This window comes from Callorhinus ursinus, unplaced genomic scaffold (genome assembly GCF_003265705.2).
Source record: "Callorhinus ursinus isolate GAN/ISIS: 27379988/994484 unplaced genomic scaffold, GSC_fseal_2.0 scaffold45, whole genome shotgun sequence".
NCBI lineage: Eukaryota > Metazoa > Chordata > Mammalia > Carnivora > Otariidae > Callorhinus > Callorhinus ursinus.
In genome coordinates this window covers 343363-363774 of record NW_027397107.1, presented here as the reverse complement: position 1 = coordinate 363774, position 20412 = coordinate 343363, and the positions used below count along the sequence as shown (strand labels likewise).

The window sequence follows — 20412 nt, the reverse complement described above, 5'->3', positions numbered from 1 at the left end:
TGCGTCTTATTGATAAGTCCCAGAGCCCCCAGCCACGGGGCGACTGAGTCAGAGAAGAAAGATGTCCAATTCTTGGCCAAGAAGAAGGCCTGGAAGGGTTTGGAAGGAGGTGTGAACAGGCCTAGCAAGTGCACCCTTCTCCTCCCCCTCCCCCAGATTCTTGGGGGTCCTAGGAAGGACGGTGGCCCTGGGGAGCGGTGTGGGCAGGGGCCTCCTTGGGCCATTTGCCACAGTGGAGACGACAAGGCCCCTGAGTGCCACTGAGGAGATGGTGCCAGGGCACCAGGGAAGGGAGGGCCTGGGCAGCCCCCTCCTCAGAGCCGGCGACGGACCAGGGGCCCACCTGGGGAGAGGGCAGCGTTGGGGGCCGGCAAGAGAGGCTGCTGGCCACTCCCCTGGGCACCAGGACCAAAGGCACATGCTGTGCAGAGGGTGGGTGCCGGGCTTGGTGCGGAAGGGAAGGACAGCGAGCAGCCGAGTCTGGTTGAGCCGTGTGGACAGTCAACCCATTCCCCGGGGAAAGTAACTGTGACCACATGCTGGTCAAGCTGCCTCTGCCCCCCGGATTCCGTCTGTGCCGGCTCTGCCCCCGCAGCTGAGCTGTGTGGACGTCACCGGGGTAGAGTTAGGCCAACGCAGGGGGCACAGGGTGGAGGGAGAGGCTGGGGGCTGGTTCCTCGTGCCCCTCGGCTGCCTGCAGGGTCAGCAGCAGCTTCCTTGCTCCTGTATGAGGCCCCAAGAGGCCCTCGGCAGGGTAGGGCCACCCGTCCTGGCTCCTCAGCCATGGGAGGGGTCTGGCCCCCCACGGCCCCCCTGTAGTGGGATGAACCTCGCGGTTGTTTGCAGCCTGGACCATCAGCACTTCACCCCAGGACAAGTTCCCACAGTGGAGCTGCTGGGATGTGACTCAGTTTAAAGTTAGAAATGACAGTTTTTGTGACATGGATAGATTGAACACTCTGCCATTAGTAGGAAGAAGGGGAGAGGTTTAAAATTTTTTCCGTCAGGTTACAGAGAAAGAAAGCTGCAGTTTTGCCCGCCTGAGTCTGTCGACTGGGAAGCCCCATCCACATTGTGCACCAGCCGGAGGGCCCCCCTCTCTGCTCGGTACTTGGGGTGCAGGGTGGGGTGGGGAGGGCTTGCTGACTGGAAATAGGGTGTCTCCATGCTCCGGGCCCCGTGGTAAGATGGGGTTGTGGATGGCACAGGTGTTCTTAGCCAGGAGTGTGGGAAGTCCCTGAAATCATAGGCTCTGTGTGTGTGTGTGTGTGTGTGTGTGTCCCCATTTGTCCCCGTCTCTCTAGGGAGAGGGCTCTAGCCCTTAGCAGACCCTCGATATGATGGGACAGTGAGCAACCGTAGCAGGAGGAAAGCCCCGAGCTTTGGGGTTACACAGACCTGGGTTCAGCTCCCCGTCCTTGTGCTCAGGAGCTGAGCAACCTTGGGGAAGGGACTCCAGCGCAGTGACCGTGAGCTTGGCCGCAGTGCGGTGGGATAGTAACTGGGACTTCTGCGAGTCGTGGGTGACGAGTGAACAAGGTGCCCCGCACGGAGGCGGTGGCTGATGGGGCTTCCTCGAGGCTGCACTGGCAGGGATAGCCTGATCTCTGCCTCCTTCCCTGCACTGGAGCCCGAGGGGATGACGGTCCCCCCACCGGTCCCCACCAGGCTGACCTGGAACAGGACGATGCGAATGTGCACGCAGAGCCCATTTCCCTCTCCTGGAAATTAGATTAGGAGGCTCGGGAAAGAAGAGGGAAGGGGCAATGAGGGGGCGGGGCTGCGGGGGCGGGGCTGAAGGACCGAGGGGGCGGGGCTGCGGGGATCGGGGCAGGGCTGCGGGAAGGAGGAGGCCTGGAAGGGACCCAGAAGACTGGGTGTGATGAGGGTGGAGCCCCTGCCCCCATCAGATGTGAACGACTGGCCTTCCCAGGCCTGGACCTGGGGGAGCAGAGTGCAGTCTTGGACCCCCGCGCAGGGATGAGGCCACACAGGCCCCGTTACAGCTGCAGTCTGAGAGCACATTCCTCCTCCGTGCCATCCCAAACTCCCCTTGTCAGAATAGAAGCCTCGGTCCTTACCCTGGTCCACTAGGCCCTCTGTGATCTGGGCCCCGCTCCCCGACAGCACCAAGGAACGACTTGCAAAGACAAATCCTGGCACAAATGTGAATGTGTCAACATCGTCAACAGTTGGGAGAAAATCGAGTCTACGTGTCCCTACGTGTCCTGGCGGAGCCGGGATGGGGGCTCTGCCATGACTACATGCAGGGGCAGCTCCCCAGCCTGAAGGACCGAGAGTTTTCCAGCTCATCCCAGACGGTCACAGTCTCTGCCGGGTCTGCACACCTCTGGCCTTGTACACCTTACATGTTTTTCTTTACTTTGACCCACTTCTAAAATCTAGAAATGGATTCTGGTTTCATCCAAAGCCATTCCATCTGTGAAGTCACCAACTGCCTGGTTTGCTCCACACACAGGTTTCCCAAAGTGCGCTGAAATTGATGTGAAACTATCAAAAACGTTTGTCCCTTCCACCTACACTATTTGATCACAGGACACTTTTGGAATCTGCTATAGAAAAAGCTGGGGAAATTTAGTTTTATTTTCACTGGAGGAGGTAAATGTTTTCCATCTGAACCATGCCAGTGTCAGGGAATGGCTGTCAGAAGCATCACGTGGGTAAATGGTTCAGACCCGTAGCGCACACCGAGGACTTTCGGGTTCTGTGAACGTGGCTGGAAACCGAGGTGGAGGCATAAGCATGCCGTTCAAAACTGTAGGAGCAGATAATAGAGCCAAAACTCGGAGCACAATGACCAAGCATTGGCAGGAGGCTGGGGGGGGGGGGGGTGGGAGCGACACCTAATGAGCTAAGTCATTGTACACAGGTGTCCTCCACGGCTGATAAACCGAGACCGCAGGAGATGAGCATATGCTTTAAACCTGCAGAACCCTCTCAAGAAACAGGTGTTATGAATAGAAATGGTTTAAAAAAACAAAACAACCCACAGAAGCATCTGCAGCTCGGGCAGGCGGAGCATCAACTCCTCTGGGCTATTTTTCTAATACCATGCATATGTATCACTAGGGCACAATTTTTTATTTTGTTTTTTAAATTTTGAAACGCTGTGCTCCGGGGCTCTGGCTTAGGCTGCTTGGAACTGCAGCATCTCCCATGTGCCGGATCTCCAAGAACCGCCTCCGCCCCAGAAACCACCTTCCTCCCCCCGAGCCCAGCTTCCAGGCCCCTGTGCACCCGAGGGCTCCATGGCCAGGGCTGCGTCTATGTCCTATGGACAGGTGGGGTTTGGGTCCCCCGCTTCCAGCTGAGTTTCCTCCAGCTCTGGACAGAACCCCAGGAGGCGTTCCTGAGGCTCAGACTCCTCTCCCAGGGCCTCAGGGTCTCACAGCCTTACCACCAGGACAGAGCTTTCCCGAAGCAGGGGCCAAAGAATGTGGTGTGTTGGGGTTCTGACGAGTGGGCCTAGGGCCAGGAGGGGGCAACGGGGCTACCTGGGAACAAGCCCTCTGAGGGAGGAGATTGGGGCAGACGAAGAGGAGGTGGGCAACCCCAGAAGCATGTCTGCCAAAGAGGCACCTTCTTCCCTCACCTGGAAGGCCCAGACCGAGGGCCACAGAGCCAGTGTTCTCGGGGCAGAGGCTGAGCACTGGTGTAAGGTTAGAACGCAGCCCAGGACAAGTCACCCCCCTCCGGGTCTGTTTCTTCATCTATAAAATGGGGACACTTGGTTGCCAGGGACAGAAACCCTAACCAAAACCAGCTTAGGGAACAAGGACGACAAAATGAGGCGCTCCAAGAAGGCAGGGCTAACAAGTACACATGGGCGGTGGGTGGGGCTGGGATGCGGGCTGGGCTGGGCCAGTCTGCCCGCCCCCACCCCCCCAGGCCTCACGCCTCCCATCAGTCCCTGTCTTCCCAGACACTGTCTCTGCACCAGCTCCCTCGTGTGGAGACAGAGGAGACCGGGAGGAGCCTGGGTGTCCCATAGGATGTGACAAAGAGCTGTTTTTGTGAGCCGTGGTGGGGCCGCTCACCACCTTGTATTTGCTTCCACCCGTTTCTGCCTCACTTCCTCCCCGCCCCACACATCAGTGCCCTAGGAATACAGTCCCAACAGTCTTAGGGCAGAAGCTTTGCCTTCACTCTGTTTTCTGGGCAACCCGGGATAAAACAGCGGATTGCAAGCTGTGTGACCTCGGGTAGATCATTTAACCCCTCTGTGCTTCAATTTTCTCAGCTGAAAAAATGAGTCATAATAATTCCTACCTGGTGGGTTACAGTGAGTTAGATGTACAGAAAGCACCTGGAGCTGTGGGAGCTTTCAGTAAGAGTTAATGTTTGTTATTTGTATTACCCTGCGCCCCGAGAAAGCTCCAAATCGGCACGGAGGCAGGTCCTCATGGACGAATGGAGTGGGGAGCATGCTGGTTGCTGCTCAGGCCCCCAGCCCCGCCCCGGGCTAGCTGCCCTTGGAGCTGGGGGCTGGGCTGAGGTTGGGGAGGGAGCCCCGGACAAGGGTCTGCAGGCCTTGGTGCACGGCCCTGGGTGAGGCCTTCGTGGCCCTAAGCCTCAGTTTCCCCACTTATGAAGTGACATTTACAGGCACACCCGTCTCAGGGCCTCACCTGGGGCAGGGCCAATGGAGCTCCAAGAGCTTCACTGACTGAAAACTCAGTGAGCCTTTGCCCCAGGTGAGGTCTGTGCATGCCAGGCCTGGGGACCACGGCCTCCATGTTACACTCAAGGGAACTAAGGCCCAAAGAGAGGAAGCAGGCTGGCCCGTATGGGGGAAAGGGCTGGTGGCACTGGGCATGCTCCCCCAAGCCTGGCACAGACCCCCAACCTCAGGGAGCCAGGGGCATGGCCTGGGGACCCTCCAGCTTCTGCCTGGGCTGATGTGTCTGTGGCCTCTCCAGCAGATGGCCCGCCAAGGCCTCAGAGTCCTGGCACGTGGCCGGGGCAGCCAGGAGCCAGGGCCGAGGAGGCAGGCTGGGAGAGCCCAGCGCTGGTCAACACAGGGGCTGAACGTCCAAGCATGGAGAGTGTGCTCTCTGCTCAAACCCTGTGTGCTACTTAATGACAAACCTCTAAGGCCAGGCAGCAGGGTGTAACGAAAGAGCATCTTTAGCAGAGTCAGGCTGGGGCCCTCTCAGTTCCTAGCTGACCCTTTCCTGTCCAGCCCCTGATCCTTGATGTCCAGAGGGCACCAGCTGGGAAGAAATGAAGTCCGCTCACACTCAGGTGTGAGTGGCCACATCTTGGCCTAACAGTGTCAGCCGCCTGGCCTTCCTACAACAGGAGAGGGGAGCGAGGCCACCCCGGCGTCCCACGTGCCCAGAGCCATGCCATGCATCCACACCCGAGGCTTGTGTGTGTGTCAGGACAGCCCCGCCAGGAGGCGTTCGTGTGACCCCACTGAGCAGATGGGGACACTCCGAGAGGCTAGGACATGCCGAGGTCCCACAGCGAGCCGTTACAGATTTGAGGCCAGAACGCAGGTGGTCTGAGCTCCCAGACAAGCCTGGCTCTGCAGCGCTGACGTAACACAGGGGGTTTGCCTCTCGGGCTGCGTCCGAGGGAACACGACTGAAGGACGTGTGGAAATTCCTCGTTACAAGTAAGGAGCCAGGGAGATGGCTCTAAGCACTGTCTCCCATGGTGTTAAGTGCAGGAAGCATACTCCGGGCATTAGGGGCCTGGCAGGGAGCTTGCACAATCCCTGGGTTTCAATCGTGGATGCCTCGTGCACCAGTATGCTGGTGCACACACTGTAGGTTCCAAAAATGGTAGAAAGCTCCACCCACAGCAGGAGCTCCTGGTATTATAATGAGCTAGAGGTAACTTCAAGATAACTCAGGGGGCGTTGTGCCTGGCTCAGACCGGCTCCCGGAAGGGGCTGTCAGGTGAGGCACCTACTCATGCTTCTCCTTGGCTGGAGCTGTGGGTTCTGCAAAACCAAACACGTTCCTTCCCTGCCCTTCCCCTCCCCCTTCTGCTGATGGTTTTCAGCCCTCTGATTTGAGCCACCTCCCGATGCACCCGAGCTACCAGCGAGGGCTTGCCAAGCTGTGGATGGGAGCTCAGAGGAGGCTGCCCTGGCCCAGGGGATGAGTCTTGGCTGTGCCCAGGGAGCCCAGTGGATGCACAGCCCCAGCTAAATGCATTGGCGCTCTTTTCCGTAGCATCGCCCAAGAGTCTAAAAAGCCTTTTTTTTTTTCTTTTTCCACATAAGAATCTGATCGTCCCAATAGACTGCTTTTGCCTGGTAGGACTGCAGGAGATCCATTCTTCTTGGAGTTCTCCCTACGGCAGAACCGAGTCAGACCCTGAGGCCCCAAATCCCAAGAAGACTGAGTGGAGCCCCAGGGGGAACTGGGGGCTCCAGGACCAGCTTCCATCAGCCCTTTCTGAGGACCTGGGTCACAGAGGAGCCAAGTCATCGCCAGGGCCCTTCTCAGCATCCATAACTGACCGCCCCCCCTTGGGCTTTGCCCCCGTTCGGAAAGAGCATTCACACCGCAGGGCCATGGGAAGCTGAAGAGGTGATGGAAAGGTACAGAAAGTGGGGAGGGCTGCCTCCCCTCACTCCAGGCTTCCCACACTCACCTCCTCTAGGAGGCCTTCCCAGATACCCCTATACGCTCCAGCTTTTTCTGGTACAATCCATGGAGACTTACTCCCTGCCACCAACAGCTACGGGGCCCCCGCTGCTCAGTCTGGGGCTCGGGACCCTGCTTTTCCTGGTGGCTCCAAGGTCTGACCACTCGGGCACAGGACTGAGGAACACAGGTCTGCTTATGTGGAGTTTCAGCCCTGCTAGGAAGGGGGCCCTGGACACCAGTAACAATGGAAACAGGACCATTGTTTGAATCAAGCTGTTGTTTACCAGGCTCTATGCTAAAGTGTTTTACGCACATTGTCCTACTTAATCCTCATACAACCTTATAAAACTACGTTATTATCATTATTTCATAGATGAGGACCCTGAGACACATGGACGTGAACATGCCTGAGGTCACACAGCACATGATGGAGCCAGAGTTTGAGCCCCAAGGTGCCACCTGTCAGAGCCATCATCCATGTGTGTGGCTCAGGGTTGGCTCCCTGGTGAAGGGGGCTTTTCAGTGGATTGGAGTTTTGGGGGTGAGAATTCCAGGAACAAAGCTGTGGGAGTGGGGAAGTGCCAGGGGCTCCTAGAGAACCGAGGGGTGTATGGGCCAGGAGAGAAGAGCGTGGGTGTGGACCCACCAAGCAGTTCCTGGGTTTGGGGCAGAATTATGGCCCCCGAAGATGTCCATGTCCTAACACAACCTGCGAATTTGTTAATGTCCACGTGAAAAGGGACTTAGCCAATGTGGTCAAGTTAAGGACCTCAGGATGGGAGCTTATCCTGGATTATCTGGGGGTCCCAATGTGGTCACAAGAGAGGCAGGAAGGCCCGCGTGAGGGGAGATGTGGCCACGGACACAGAGTCAGGCAGAGATGGGAAGACAGGGGAGAGACCCTGAACGCAGGCCCCGGAGGGCTTCCGGAACCTGGGAAAGGTAATGCAACGGTCCTCCTCTAGAGCCTTGGGAGGGATGCAGCCCTGCTCACCTTGACTTTAGCCCAGTGAGACCCGTTTTGGATTTCTGGCCTCCAGAGCTGGAAGAGAAGAAACGTGTGCTCCTTAAGTTACTCAGTTTGTGGCTGTTAAAGCAGCCAGGGGGACAGCCACGGGGCTGCGGACCACGCACAGCGAGGGGCACCTGGGCTTTCAGCAACAGCGTCCCGTTTGCGTTTTAGAAAGCTAAATTCGATCCCACAAATCCTTACAGCGTACCTTCCGTGTAGCGGGCAGTGCGCGGGGCCTGGGGGACACAGGGGCAAGGGGGACATGGCAGCCCGAGCCCGCTGCAGAGGCATGGAGGGCGCTCCAGCCCCTCGGGAGGGGCCGTGCAGGGGGAGCAGGTTATCACCAACTGGCAGCCTGAACAGAACCCTTCCAACCTGCAGATGTGGGGCCTTTGTTTATCTGGAAGGGGGTTATCTGAACGGTTCTTCGGGGAGCACTTCTCTGCAGACGGGCGGAGCCCGCGGGCAGCGTTCTGCTGGAGCGCGTCCGCGCCGCCGCGGCCCCGTGCCGGTTCCCCGCGCCCCCACAGGGGCTGTCTCAGAGCACCAAGCTGGGGTCTCCACGGGGGGAGGTGGGGTGGGGGGCGAGAAAGCGCCACCCCGACCCACGCAGCCATCCCACTCCTAGGGGTGGACCCTACAGACGTGAACACACGTGCGCCCGCAGACACGCACGGGCGTGCCCGTGGCCACACTAGCCCCAAACTGGGAACACCCCAAATGCCCATGGATAGCAGAATGGGTGACATGCTTACACCGGGGGGCACCAAGCAGCAGTGAGAATGTGAGTTACTGTCAGACCAGGAACTGGTAGTTCTCACCAAGCTCACACGGAGCAAAAGCTGCGAGAGACAAAAGAACACGTATTACAGGACTCAGTGTTCACAAACAGGAACCGCGACTCTGCGCTTAAGAAGTCAGGGCTGTGCCCGGGCGGGGGCGGGCTGTGGGGCACGCGGAGCTGGGGGCCGGCTGAGGGGGCGGGGTGCTGGGGGCCCGCTGGGGTGCGTAATGCTGGGGGGCGGGCTGGGGGGCTCATGGGGGCTGCTCCAACTCTGGGCTAGGGTTACATGGGAGTGTTCCCTTTGTGATAATTCATTGAGCTGCCTACTTAGGATTAGTATATTTTTGGTGGGGACGTTACATTGCAATAAGAAGGAGCCTACACTGGTCATGAGCACTGGGTGAAACTAATAGAACTGTATGTTAACTGTCCTGGAATTTAAAATAAAACAAAAGAAATTAACTGAGCATATGACAGTGATTAGGGTGTTTTGTTGGCTGTATGATACAGAGCTCATTGTCTGGGAGCGAGGAGGCTCGGGTTCTAACGTTAAGCTGTCTGGACTAAGATGCTGTCTGGACCCTGGGCAAGCTGGGGCCCATTTTAGGGTCTTAATTTCCTCATTCAAAAATTGGGAGGGTGTGTAGGTGGATTATATGATTTTTGCAGAAACTGAGCAAAATGTTTGCGCTGTAGCTAACCCGCCTCCGTATAAACAACAAGAAAGAGGCCAAGACTTTGTCAGAGCTGGAGATGTTTTCCTGTGTCCTTGTGCTGGTCACGTGAGGGTTTGGCTGCACCCTAACAGCCCAGCTCTCTGACCTCAGCTGCAGAGGCAGGTGTGTGTGGTGGACTGTGTGGTGGATTGGAAAGAACGCAGTAGGCGTTGGGATCCTTCAGACAGGGCTGGGGTTCCGGCAGTGTCCCCGTCTTCGCAGTGCGTGACCTGGGGTAAGCTGTGGGTCTGTCTCCTCACTGGTGAAATGAGGGTGGTCATGCCCACGCTGCTGGGCAGGTGTGCCTTCCCTCCAGCCAGTGAGCTAGGTCTCCTGCTGGGACCAGTCCAAAGATGGCATCTGATGCTCCTGACAGTGTATGTTGATCCAAACTAAGCAAAGACGTGGAGCCCTCCCAGTGCAGACACCATGCGTGAGGGCCTCCCCTTGCCAGCCCTGGGACGATCAGAGAATTGTGAGGAGTATGTGCTGGTGTTCTGGTCTCACTCCCCGGGCGACCCTCCTAGGGCCTTGTGGACGTGCTGACCCCAGGGCCAGAGATGCCTCACTGAACGGCAGTCCAGCCTCTCTTACCGTGCTCAGCTTGGGGTCCCATTCTGTGAGGCAAGCAGGACTCCAGGGAGGGGGTCTGACACGGGAGGGAGAGCTGTGGAGACTGGGCTGGGCTGGGTGCTGTAGCTCAGAGAAGATTTGAGGGGCCCCAAGTCACCACTTCTGCAAGTCCAGTGGCCTTCCAGGTGGAGACTGGTATTGCTCCAGCCCTGTCTCGGAGAATCCAAACCTGCTTATTTTTAATGACTTTTTCCTAAGTATATTTTATATACATGCTCATGCAAAAAAAAAGAAAAAAGATGAGACAGAAAAGCAGAATAAGAAAATAAAAATCACCCACAATTTCATCATCTGGATATAGTGGTTGTTGGCATTTTTGTGTAAGCCTTTCAGATTTAGATCCCTAGTGACCAAATAGATTTTGTCGGTCAGAGTTTTTGGTGGCAAGCAACAGAAACTGGCTCCGGCTAGCTATATGAATTAAGGTATACTTAGCTGACGCATTGGGAAAATCCCAAAACTACAATAGTTCTACACAGCACGGATTTATTTCTTGCTCCCATAAAGCCGCGGACAGTTGGTGGGTGTAGGGCGTGGGGGCCTCTCTGCTTCACACAGCCACCCAGACACGCAGGCTGAAGGCGGCCCTGCCGTTCAACACACGGCTTCCCGGGTCACCTGCCACCGTGAGGCCACAGGCAGAGGAAGAGACAGTGCAGGAGGGTTCCCGGGGCGTGGCGTCCAACCATCCTTTTGCTTTCTATTAGCCGGATTCAGACCCGGGGCCGCCTAACAGAAGGCCGTGGGAGGACCTGCAGAACTGACCGGAGGCCGGGGCACCAACCTTGCAGGCTGCGTCCCTCTAGGTGCTCCAGAGGGCCGGAAGGGGGAAGTAACAAACAGGCCAAGCACCTGGTAGGCCGGCCGGCCCCCCCACAGCTGCCAGGCGTCCTTCCTCGCCCTGGGTCACTCTTGTGGGACCCAGTGTCTTAGAAGGGAGCATCCGTGGCCTAGCCCAAACCGTGCCCTCATCCCTGGCCCCCATTGAGGGGAGGCAGGCTCTGCGGGGGTTGCTCGGCCCCTCCCCAGGGAGAGACCACCCTCTGGAGGGCCCCTGGGACAGGAGACTGGTGCTGGGCAGTCACAGAACCGTGTTCCGTATGATGCACTTCACTGTGCTGGGTTGCCGGGCAGGGCCCACTTCTCGGGCCTCCCCCCCACCGGCCCGGAGCCCACAGAGACCACAGGGCCTCAAAGCAACGGGAGGAAGTCAGAGACAATGTGGTCAACGGAATTGCCCGGCAGCTTCATGGAGAGTAGCCGAGTGGAGTCCAAGGTGGCTCAACGCAGGCCGTGTCTCACCACGGAAATCCCCACGGTTTCCGTGGTAAGCCCCCAAACACAAGGACAACTTCCCCAGTCCTCCCCTGTCGCCAAAACCACCCCAGCCCACAAAAAGCAGCGAGAGTGCCTTCCCAGAGGCCATGGAGAATCTGTGGCCTCCCCTGAGTATTCTTGGTGTCCGCTTGCAGACCTGCCCTGAGCGCACACACAAACACACGTGCACACACTCACACGTGCGTGCGTTTGGCCGGCGGGAGGCCAGTGCGTGGAGGTGAGGAGACAGCGCAGCCCGCCTGGGCTGGACTTTCTTCCTGTGGCCGGCTTCTTTCCTCCTCCCCTTTGCCTCCAGGCTCCTTCCTGGAGCAGACACCCCTCCTCCGTGTTCCCCATTTAGCCGCCCTCTGTTAAGACCCTGCCCTTCGAATCGTAATCTCCTCCCTAAACTGCTTTTCAGTGTGTTTTTCCAGGGACAGTTCCCATTCTAAGAGCAACGCACAGCTGGCTACTCAGGTGCACATTTCAAGTGCTCCTTCACCATCACCCTAACCGAAGTGCGGTGTCTCTGCTTCGGAGTGGACTCCCGGCTTGTCCTCGGGCCTCCCACTGGCCACCAGCACTGCACCATCCTGACAGCGCACGTTACGGTTCTGGCAGGACCCGGAGCCAAGCAGGGCGAGCTGGGCCCAGACCATGGGGCAGCTTCGATGCCAGAGCTCGGATCTGATTCTCCTACGCAAGGGCCCACCCAAGGAGCCAGAGCCGGGGTCCTGCAACTTGGACAGCACTGGGCTTCTGGCTGCTGCGTGAGTAGCTGGAGGGCGGTGAGGGTCTGAGCGATGTTGCACAGCCGTCGGTCATGGGGAGGGCAGCAGAGGAAGAGCTGAGCCTGATGGTTGAAAGGGGAAGCCGAGTGCTCTCCCCTGGTCGGGAACTGTCATTTGCTTGGAACCATTACTGCTGGGACGGGACCAGCCGAGGCCACGGAAAGATCCACGGAAACTATTAAATATGTGTAGCATTACCCAGACAGGCTACCCGACAACGGTGGTCTCAGTAAGGCGAGTGTCTCAGCTCGCTTCCACTGGAGAAGGGAGGAGATTTCGACCTTCCATCCTGTGGGCGTTTTGTATTTCCAAATGCGCTGCTTCCAGCAGACGCGTTGACGGGCTATTTGCATCAAGTGACAATGGCCCACGTTGACCACGTGCTGTGCCGAGTAGAGCCCTAAGGGTTTGCAGTGTGTGACGGACACACACATATATGCACGTGTGCACATGATCACATTTATGATCTTAGATACTCCCCGCAACCCTATGAGGTCAGTACTATTACGGGTGAGAAGCTGACGCAGTGAAGTAGCTTGCCCAAGGTCACCCAGTGAGGAACAGGCAGAGCCAGCATCACATGCAAGGGCCCTGAGAGCTTTATTTCCTGGAAAGAACCAAACGAGGAGATAGTAGAACAAGCCTCGGCCTCCAGGTCCGCTGCAGACCATTACAAGCTGGGGTAGATCATCTTTTAAATGCACACTCTCTCAGGGGGACACTTTGGAGAGTGATGGATGTGTTCACTACCTTGCTTAAGGTGATGGTTTCATGGGTTTATACGTTTATCAAGCCTTATCAAATGGTACACTTTATTTTTTAATTTAAATTTAAATTCAATTAATTAACATATAATGTATTATTGGTTTCAGAGGTAGAGGTCAGTGATTCATCAGTTGCATGTAACACCCAGTGCTCATTCCTTTCGCGCCCTCCTTAATGTCCATCCCCCATTTACCCCATCCCTCCCACCCCCCTCCACTCCAGCAACCCTCAGTGTGTTTCCTGTGATTAAGACTCTCTTATGGTTTGTCTCCTTCTCTGGTTTCATCTTGCTTCATTTTTTCCCTCTCTTCCCCGATGATGCTGTTTTTTTTTTTAAATTCCACGTTATCAGTGAGATCGTATGATAATTGTCTTTCTCTGACTGACTTATTTTGCTTAGCATAATACCCTCTAGTTCTATCCACGTCATTGCAAATGGCAAGATTTCATTTTTTTTTTTTGGTGGCTAGTAATATTCCATTGTATAAATATACCACATCATCTTTATCCATTCATCTGTTAATGGACATCTAGGCTCCTTCCATAGTTTGGCTATTGTGGACATTGCTGCTATAAACATTGGGGTGCACGTGCCCTTCGGATCCCTACATTTGTATCTTTGGTGTAAATACCCAGTAGTGCAATTGCTGGGTCGTAGGGTAGCTCTATTTTCAACTTTTTGAGGAACTGCCATACTGTTTTCCAGAGTGGCTGCACCAGCTTGCATTCCCAAAATGGTACACTTTAAACATGGGCAAAGCATCATATGTCAATGATATCTCAATAAAGCTGTTAAAAAACTGGTATCAAGTATATGATGAGATTAAAATATTTGCAATATTTCTACAGTAACTCTTATTTACCTTATGTGACCCCATTACAATGTTTGAACATGGTGCATAAAATTCATGATTCACTTCTGAATCTAAGCATTGCTTTGAGAATTTTGCCATGCCTCAGAAGAGCAAAGTGTCTGCAAATCAAAGCTGAGAGTTGCAGTGGCTCCAGAAACGTTCTGTGCTGCCGAAAATAGAAGACAAAATATGCAAAAGTGCTGTTTATAACAAGATAGTGATTTTTCTGAAATAATCAGAAAATAAAAGTATGGAATATAAATGTGTAACAATTCTGTAAAGCCTGTTAGGCCTCCCCGCCCACCCCAACTCAACAGGATGCAGGCATGCGTGGGAGATGCTGCCCGTCCAGCTCCAGACACCGGAGTAAAATGAGTCTCACCGTAAAACTAAATGCACCGTAAGGCACATCACTGTTTTGGTTTCCCAGTGCGGACAGTTACGTTTGTGCTACACTGTAGCCTATTAGGTATGTGATAGAATTATGTATAAAGAATACAATGTACATACTTAATTTAAAAAAGCTTTATTGCTAGAAGAAATGCTAACCGTCTTCTGAGCTTTCACTGGATTGTTTTGCTGGTGGAGGGTCTTGCCTCCGTGTTGACAGCTGCTGACTGAGCTGGGTGGTGGCTGCTGAAGGTGGGGGTTGGGGCAAGTTCTTTTTAAAGATTGTATTTATTTATTTGAGGGGGGAGGGGCAGAGGGAGAGGGAGAGAATCTCAAGCGGACTCCCCACTGATCGCAGAGCCGACGTGGGGCTCGATCCGGGCTCGATCTCACGACCCTGAGCCGAAACCCAGAGTCAGATGCTTAACCGACTGCACCACCCAGGGGACCCCTGGCAGCTTCTTAAAGTAAGACAGTGATGAAGTCTGAGGCATGGATTGACTTCCTTTCGTGAGGGAGTTCTCTGTAGTGGGTGATGCTGTCTGAACTCTCAAAACGAGTCAGGCCTCTGAAATCCTGCTGCTTGTTCAGCTCAGTTCGTGGAATATTCTAAAACCTTGTGCCCTCCCAACAGTCTTCACGGCATCTCCACCAGGAGTGACTCCACCTTCTCTGCTCGTCCAGAAGCAGCAACTGGCCCATTCAAGTTTCATGAGATTCCGGCAGTTTGGTCCCATCTGGTTCTGGTCATCTTGCTTTCCCGCCACGTCTGCGGTGACTTGACCCCCTCAGTCCGGAAGGCCTCACAGTCCTCCACGAGGGCTGGAACCCACCTCTTCCAAACTGCTGTTTGTCATTTTGTCCTCTTTCCGTGGGTCACGAATGTTCTTGATGGCGTCTAGGATGCGAACCCCTTGTAGAAGGCTTTCCGCTTCCTGTGCCCAGATCCTCCGCAAATCACTATCTAGCTCAGCCATAGCCTTGCAAAGTGTATTTCTTAAAGAACAAGACTCAAAAGTCAAGATGACGCCACGCACAGGCTGCAGGTGTGAGAACACACCAATCTTGTCCATCTCCATCAGAGCTCCGGGTGACGCGCTGCGGTGTCAGTGAGCAGTCATATCTTCAGAGGGTCCTTTTCCCTAAGCAGCAGGCCTCAACAGCAAAAATCCAGTAGACCATGTTGAAAACGAATGCGCGGCCATCCAGGCTCTGCGGTTCCACTGACAGAGCAAGGAGGGGTAGGTGGAGCATGGTTCTCAGCGGCCCTGGGATGTTCAGACTGGTCCCTGAGCATCGGTTCAGCTTCAAGTCAGCAGCTGCCTGAACCCCCACAATACAGTCCATCTGTCCCCCGAAGCCGTGAGGCCAGGCACTGCCTTCTCCTCTCCAGCTTATGGGGGTCCTCGCTGGCGTCTCCTTCTGATGTAAGGCGGTTTCATCCGCACTGGAAACCTGTGTTGTTTCGAGGAGCCACCTTCATGAGTGATCACAGCTGGGTCTTCTGGACAACGTGCTGCTTCACCTGGCACTTCTGTGTCATACAGTGTCTTTCAGGAACCGCCTCGGCCAACTCCAGACTTGTCTTCTGCAGCTTCGTCCCCTCTCTCCACCTTCGCGGAACCGAAGAGCGTGAGGGCCTTGCTCTGGGTTAGGCTTCGGCTTAAGGGAACTCTGTGGCTGTTGGAGCTTCTGTCCAGACCACGCAAACTTTCTCCGTGTCGGCAATACGCCTGTTTCCCATTCTTGTCATTCCTGTGTTCGCGGCATGGCCCTTTAATTTCCTTCGAGAACGTTTCCTTTGCAGTCATCACTTGGCTAAATGGTGCAAGAGGCCGCGCTTTTGGCCTATTTTGGCTTTTGGCGTGCCTTCCTCACTACACGTGAGCATTTCTAGATTTGATTTAAAGTGAGACACAGGTGACTCTTCCCCTTCGCTTGAACACTGAGAGGCGACTGTCGGGGTATTAAGCGGCCTAATTTTAATATTGGTGTGTCTCAAGGGGAGAGGCCTGGGTGGCTGGTGGTTGGAACAGAACACACTCAACATTTATCAGTAAGTCCCTATCTCCCACAGGTACTGTTCATGGTGCCCCTAGACAGTGACAGTAGTAACATCAAAGGTCACTCCCCACCACAACAAATACAAGGAAAACGTGTGAAATATTGGGGGATTATCAAACTGTGCCACAGAGACCCAGAGTGGGAAGAGCTGTTGGAACAGCGGAGTCGGGAGATGGACGTGCTGGGCCCAGGGTGGCCGCAGACCTTCCCTTTGTAAGAAAGGCAGTGGGGTGAGCACGGGGTCTGCTTCTCCTTTGCCTTCGTGGCTCTTTCCACATCGCGTGCTTAGAGGTTTATTTCCCTGCAGGTCCATGGGAGCTCCATGCAGGCAGGAGTCCACGCACACATGGTCCATTCCCCATGGGCCCAAAGCCTTCCTGATGGGAAGACCTCAGAGCGCCGTGTGTGAAGTACAAGCATGCGCCAGGAAGGCCACTCCCTCCCTTTCTGAGTTCTTTCTCCTGAAACAGACACCCCCCTTTCTGGTGGCTACAGCTCTGGGGGAGGCCCGTGTCCCAGGACGAAGTGGGCTCTTGGAGACGGTAACCCACAGAAGTATTGTCAGTAGCTTGGGGTTTGGACGCTTGAGTGACTCAGGCGGTGAAGCATCTGCCTTCGGCTCGGGTCATGATCTCAGGGTCCTGGGATCGAGCCCCACATCGGGCTCCCTGCTCGGCGGGAAGCCTGCTTCTCCCTCTGCCGCTCCCCCTGCTTGTGCGCGTGCTCTCTCTCAAATTAATTTTAAAAGATGGAGCTTGGGTTTTGCTGTTAAAAGGTAGCCTGGGTGGCTCAGTTGGTTAAGCGACTGCCTTCGGCTCAGGTCATGATCCTGGAGTCCCGGGATCGAGTCGCGCATCGGGCTCCCTGCTCAGCAGGGAGTCTGCTTCTCCCTCTGACCCTCCCCCCTCTCATGTGCTCTCTCTCTCTCTCATTCTCACTCTCTCAAAATAAATAATAAATAAATCTTAAAAAAAACCCCCCAAAAGATAGCAATGGTGATTTTAATATGAGTCCTTGGGGCTGGCTTGCTGGCAACACGGTCCACGCTGGGGTTACGCAGAGTGGTTAGATTCAGGGGCTTCGGCATGGCCGGTCCGTGGGCTCCTCAAGGGCAGGCACTACCTTATTCCTGCTCTGTGTTGTTGCTGCCCAGCACAGAGCCAGGCACCCAGCAGGTGTGCACCCACCATCTGCTGTGATGAAATCCACAAATTCCGTCTTGTGAGCACAGCCATACTGAGCACTTTATGCACATTGTGTCCACTGATCTTTTTATAACCCCATGAGGTTGGTATTCTTGTCCCCGTTGTACAGAAGGGGAAATTGAGGCTCACAGAGAGGAAATCTGCCCAACGTCACACACACCCAGACAGAGGCAGGGAAGCAGAAGTCCCTTGGGATATTGAAACAATGGCCGGGAGCTATAACTATTTTGGGGGCCGACAAATCAGCATCCTCTCCTTGGAGGACGCCTGTGCCCGCCTTTCAGAGCCCGGACTCTGTTATCTCTGGCTGCCTGCTTCCCCGGGCGCCGGCCCATCTGCTCCTGCACCACCCTGGCCTCCCCTTCACACTCCAGCTTCCGTCCTGGCCTCTCTCATGGCTGCCCACCCTCTAAGGCAGGGTCCCCCAGCGTCACCCTGGAGCTCTCTTCCTCCCTCTACACCCCCTCTCTGGGCCAGCCCGTCAACCCCTGGCCTCTCCAGTGTGCATGTCCTGCTCAGAGCCCTCCCGGCAGGCCTGGGCCCACCAGCTCCTGCTGACTGCTGCTGGTTACTCCTCCCAGAATGCAGTTCCCGCTCTGAGACCTTCCGTGGCTCCCGGGGCCCGTCCGGGAAGAAGCAAAGACTTCCCCAGTTCAGAGCCTTCCTCCACCACCGCACTGTGCTCTCCGCCTTTGTTCTGCCACCCTGTCAGCACGCCCCCCTCCCCCTCTGCCCAAGACAGAGTCCCTTCTGGTGCATGGCCCGTACCTTCCTCCACAAAGTTCCTCCTGACCCCCCCTCCCAGCACATTACTTAGAGGACAGGTTTAAATATGGCGATGGAGAAAAGAGTCGGCTTCAGTGTGTCCAGAAGTAACTCCATGCTCTGAAGAGAGGCTGCGGGGGCGGGGCGGGCGGGGGCTCGGGAGGCGCAGGCCCTCACTAATGGCCAGTGTAGACGCAGTCACACCAGCTTGTCTGCCGGCGGGCACTGAACTTAGAGTCCACCCTCCCACAACCGCCTGGAGACAGAGGCCCTAGCTTCAGGTGTCCGGACGGAACAAACAGTAACCAGGTCGGGCAACCTTGAGTTTCCCACGCAGGCGCTTCCGGGGGTGGGGGTGGGGCAGGGGGAGTCATCCCAGGGATGCAGCCTTGAGCTGTTGGAAATCACACGGGTGTTTATTCAAGTGTTACAGGCCAAGGTGAAGGCCAAGTTAAGAAGAGGGTTCAGAAGAGCCTGGGGAGAGTTTCAGGAAGGAGAGCTCTTTGCCAGGTTTTTAGCTTAGACAAAAACAGAAAGACAAAAACAAATACATCAGTGTGTGGAGACACGCCAGGTGCTTCACACGGTTATGAAGTAGATGCTACTGTTATCCCCATTAAAGAGTCAAGGAATTTGAGGCTCAGGAAGGCTAGTCACCTGCCCAGGGTCACACAGCCAGAAGTGACAATGCTGGGATGTGAACCCAGGTCTCCCGGTTCCTGAGTTCTTTGCCCTATTCTGTGCTGTAGGCTCTGGCCACCCACATATGCCCGTCGCACGGCGTCACTGGTCCGGGGCACTGAGTCAGGTAGGCGTGCCTTGCTGGACAGCGGTTCTCAGCCCTGGCTGCACACTGGACTCACCCGAGGAGCTTTACAAACACTGATGCTTGGGTTCCACCCCAGAAGTTCTGAAGGCATTGGTCTGCAGTGCAGCCCAGACACAGGGATCCCTATGAGCTGCCGGCAGCCTGCACGGTTATCATCCCATCTGATCTCGAGGGAACCCTGAGAGGCAGGCGTGCAGGTGGCAATGACCATGTCCTGCTGATGAGCAAACAAGCTCAGGCTAAAACTCGGGCGCTCCTAACACCTGGCTACAGAATCTTGCTTCCTGACCTCCAGCTCTGCGTTCTCTGCCCACAGGTTACTGCTCTAGAGCAGCCTGATGGACGGGGAAAAGCAGTGCCTCCCAAACCAGGAATGAGCAGTTGAATTTTGCTTGGATGTTAAAAGTCACTTCACTCTGCCAACAGAACTGGAAGAGGGCATGGAGCCTGCCTCAGCCACAGGACCCCAAACAAGACCAGGGGATCCCCGAAGAGAGCAGGGGCCTCCCCTCCCCGACAGCGTCCAAGGCCCGGCTGGAGCTGGGAGCTTGCAGTTCACTGATAGCACTCCTTCTACGCCCCTTTCTGCCGCGGTGCGGGAGGAGGGGCCCACAGCCCAGGCAGGTTAGAGACCTGTGACTGTAGCCTCCCAGGCAGGGACCGGGGCCCAGGGCCACCGAGCCCAGCTCCAGAGCCAACCCCCACCCTCAATGTGCACAATGCGGGGCCCACCAGCCGGGTCCAGCCTTAGTGGTTCCAAAAGTTTCCCACCTGCAGGACACGAGGGGCCACTGCCCACTCTTGGAGACCTGGACACGGGGCTACTCACCCCTGAAGGGCGTCACTCACTGCCCACATGCGCCGGACGTCACTGCTTACCCTTGGGGGACTTGAGGGGATCCCAGGTGTGCGCAGTGGGGAGGCCGCGGTGCACAGCTGGGGCGGGCAGAGCACCACAGCACAAATCTGGAAGGGCTTACGCTCGCCCCAGCCTTGAAGATGCCCCGGGGAACGCCAGCAGCTGCAGGGGCCCGGGAACCGCGGTCCCACCACAGCTGAGGACCCCCGCCCACCCTAAACCCCTCAAGGGTGCAGCCATGCGCCGCAGGCCTCCGCATGCCCCCCCTCCCCCGCGCCCCGGGCCGTGATCGCACAGAAGGCGGCCACACCCCCCGGGCGCGGCCCGGCGCCCAGCGCCGGACGCTGCTCGCCCAGCCCCACCCCTTCGGGCAGGGTTCGCGTCCAAGCGACCCCTCGGGCCAGCCGGTCCTCGGGCCAGCGGACCCACGGAAGGGCAAGCAGGCGGCCCCTGGGCGGCGGGACGGTCGTCGGAGGGCGGCGCCCACGCCGAAGCCCCCTTCCCAGGCCCCCGACATGGCCCGGGGTGGCGGTCAGAGCTGGAGCTCCGGGGAGTCCGACGGGCCGCCGGAGGAGCGGGCGGCCGAGAAGACCGGGTGAGCCGGCGGGGTCCTGCCAGGCCCGGCGTCGGGGGCGGGGGGCGTCGGGGGGCCGGGCGAGCCGGGGGCGGGGACTGAGGACTAGGGGACTCGGCCATCCGGGGTCCCGGGTCGGGGCCAGGCAAGTCGGGGTTTGGGGTCCGGGGTCGGGGGCCGGGCGAGCCGGCCGTCGGGGGTCGGGCTCCGGGGTCCGGGGCCAGGCGA

The 20412-nt window shown here is 56.7% G+C and overlaps 1 protein-coding gene across 1 annotated transcript in view; it reads left to right on the top strand.

The window, feature by feature from the left end:
• Positions 1 to 19971: 19971 nt before the first annotated feature.
• DNAJA4 (DnaJ heat shock protein family (Hsp40) member A4) overlaps positions 19972 to 20412 on the top strand; it is an 11980-nt gene continuing 11539 nt past the window's right edge. The window contains exon 1 of the mRNA XM_025893022.2: positions 19972 to 20205. Coding sequence (XP_025748807.1) covers positions 20126 to 20205 — 80 coding nt within the window. The 5' untranslated portion in view covers positions 19972 to 20125. The remainder of the gene's footprint in view (positions 20206 to 20412) is intronic.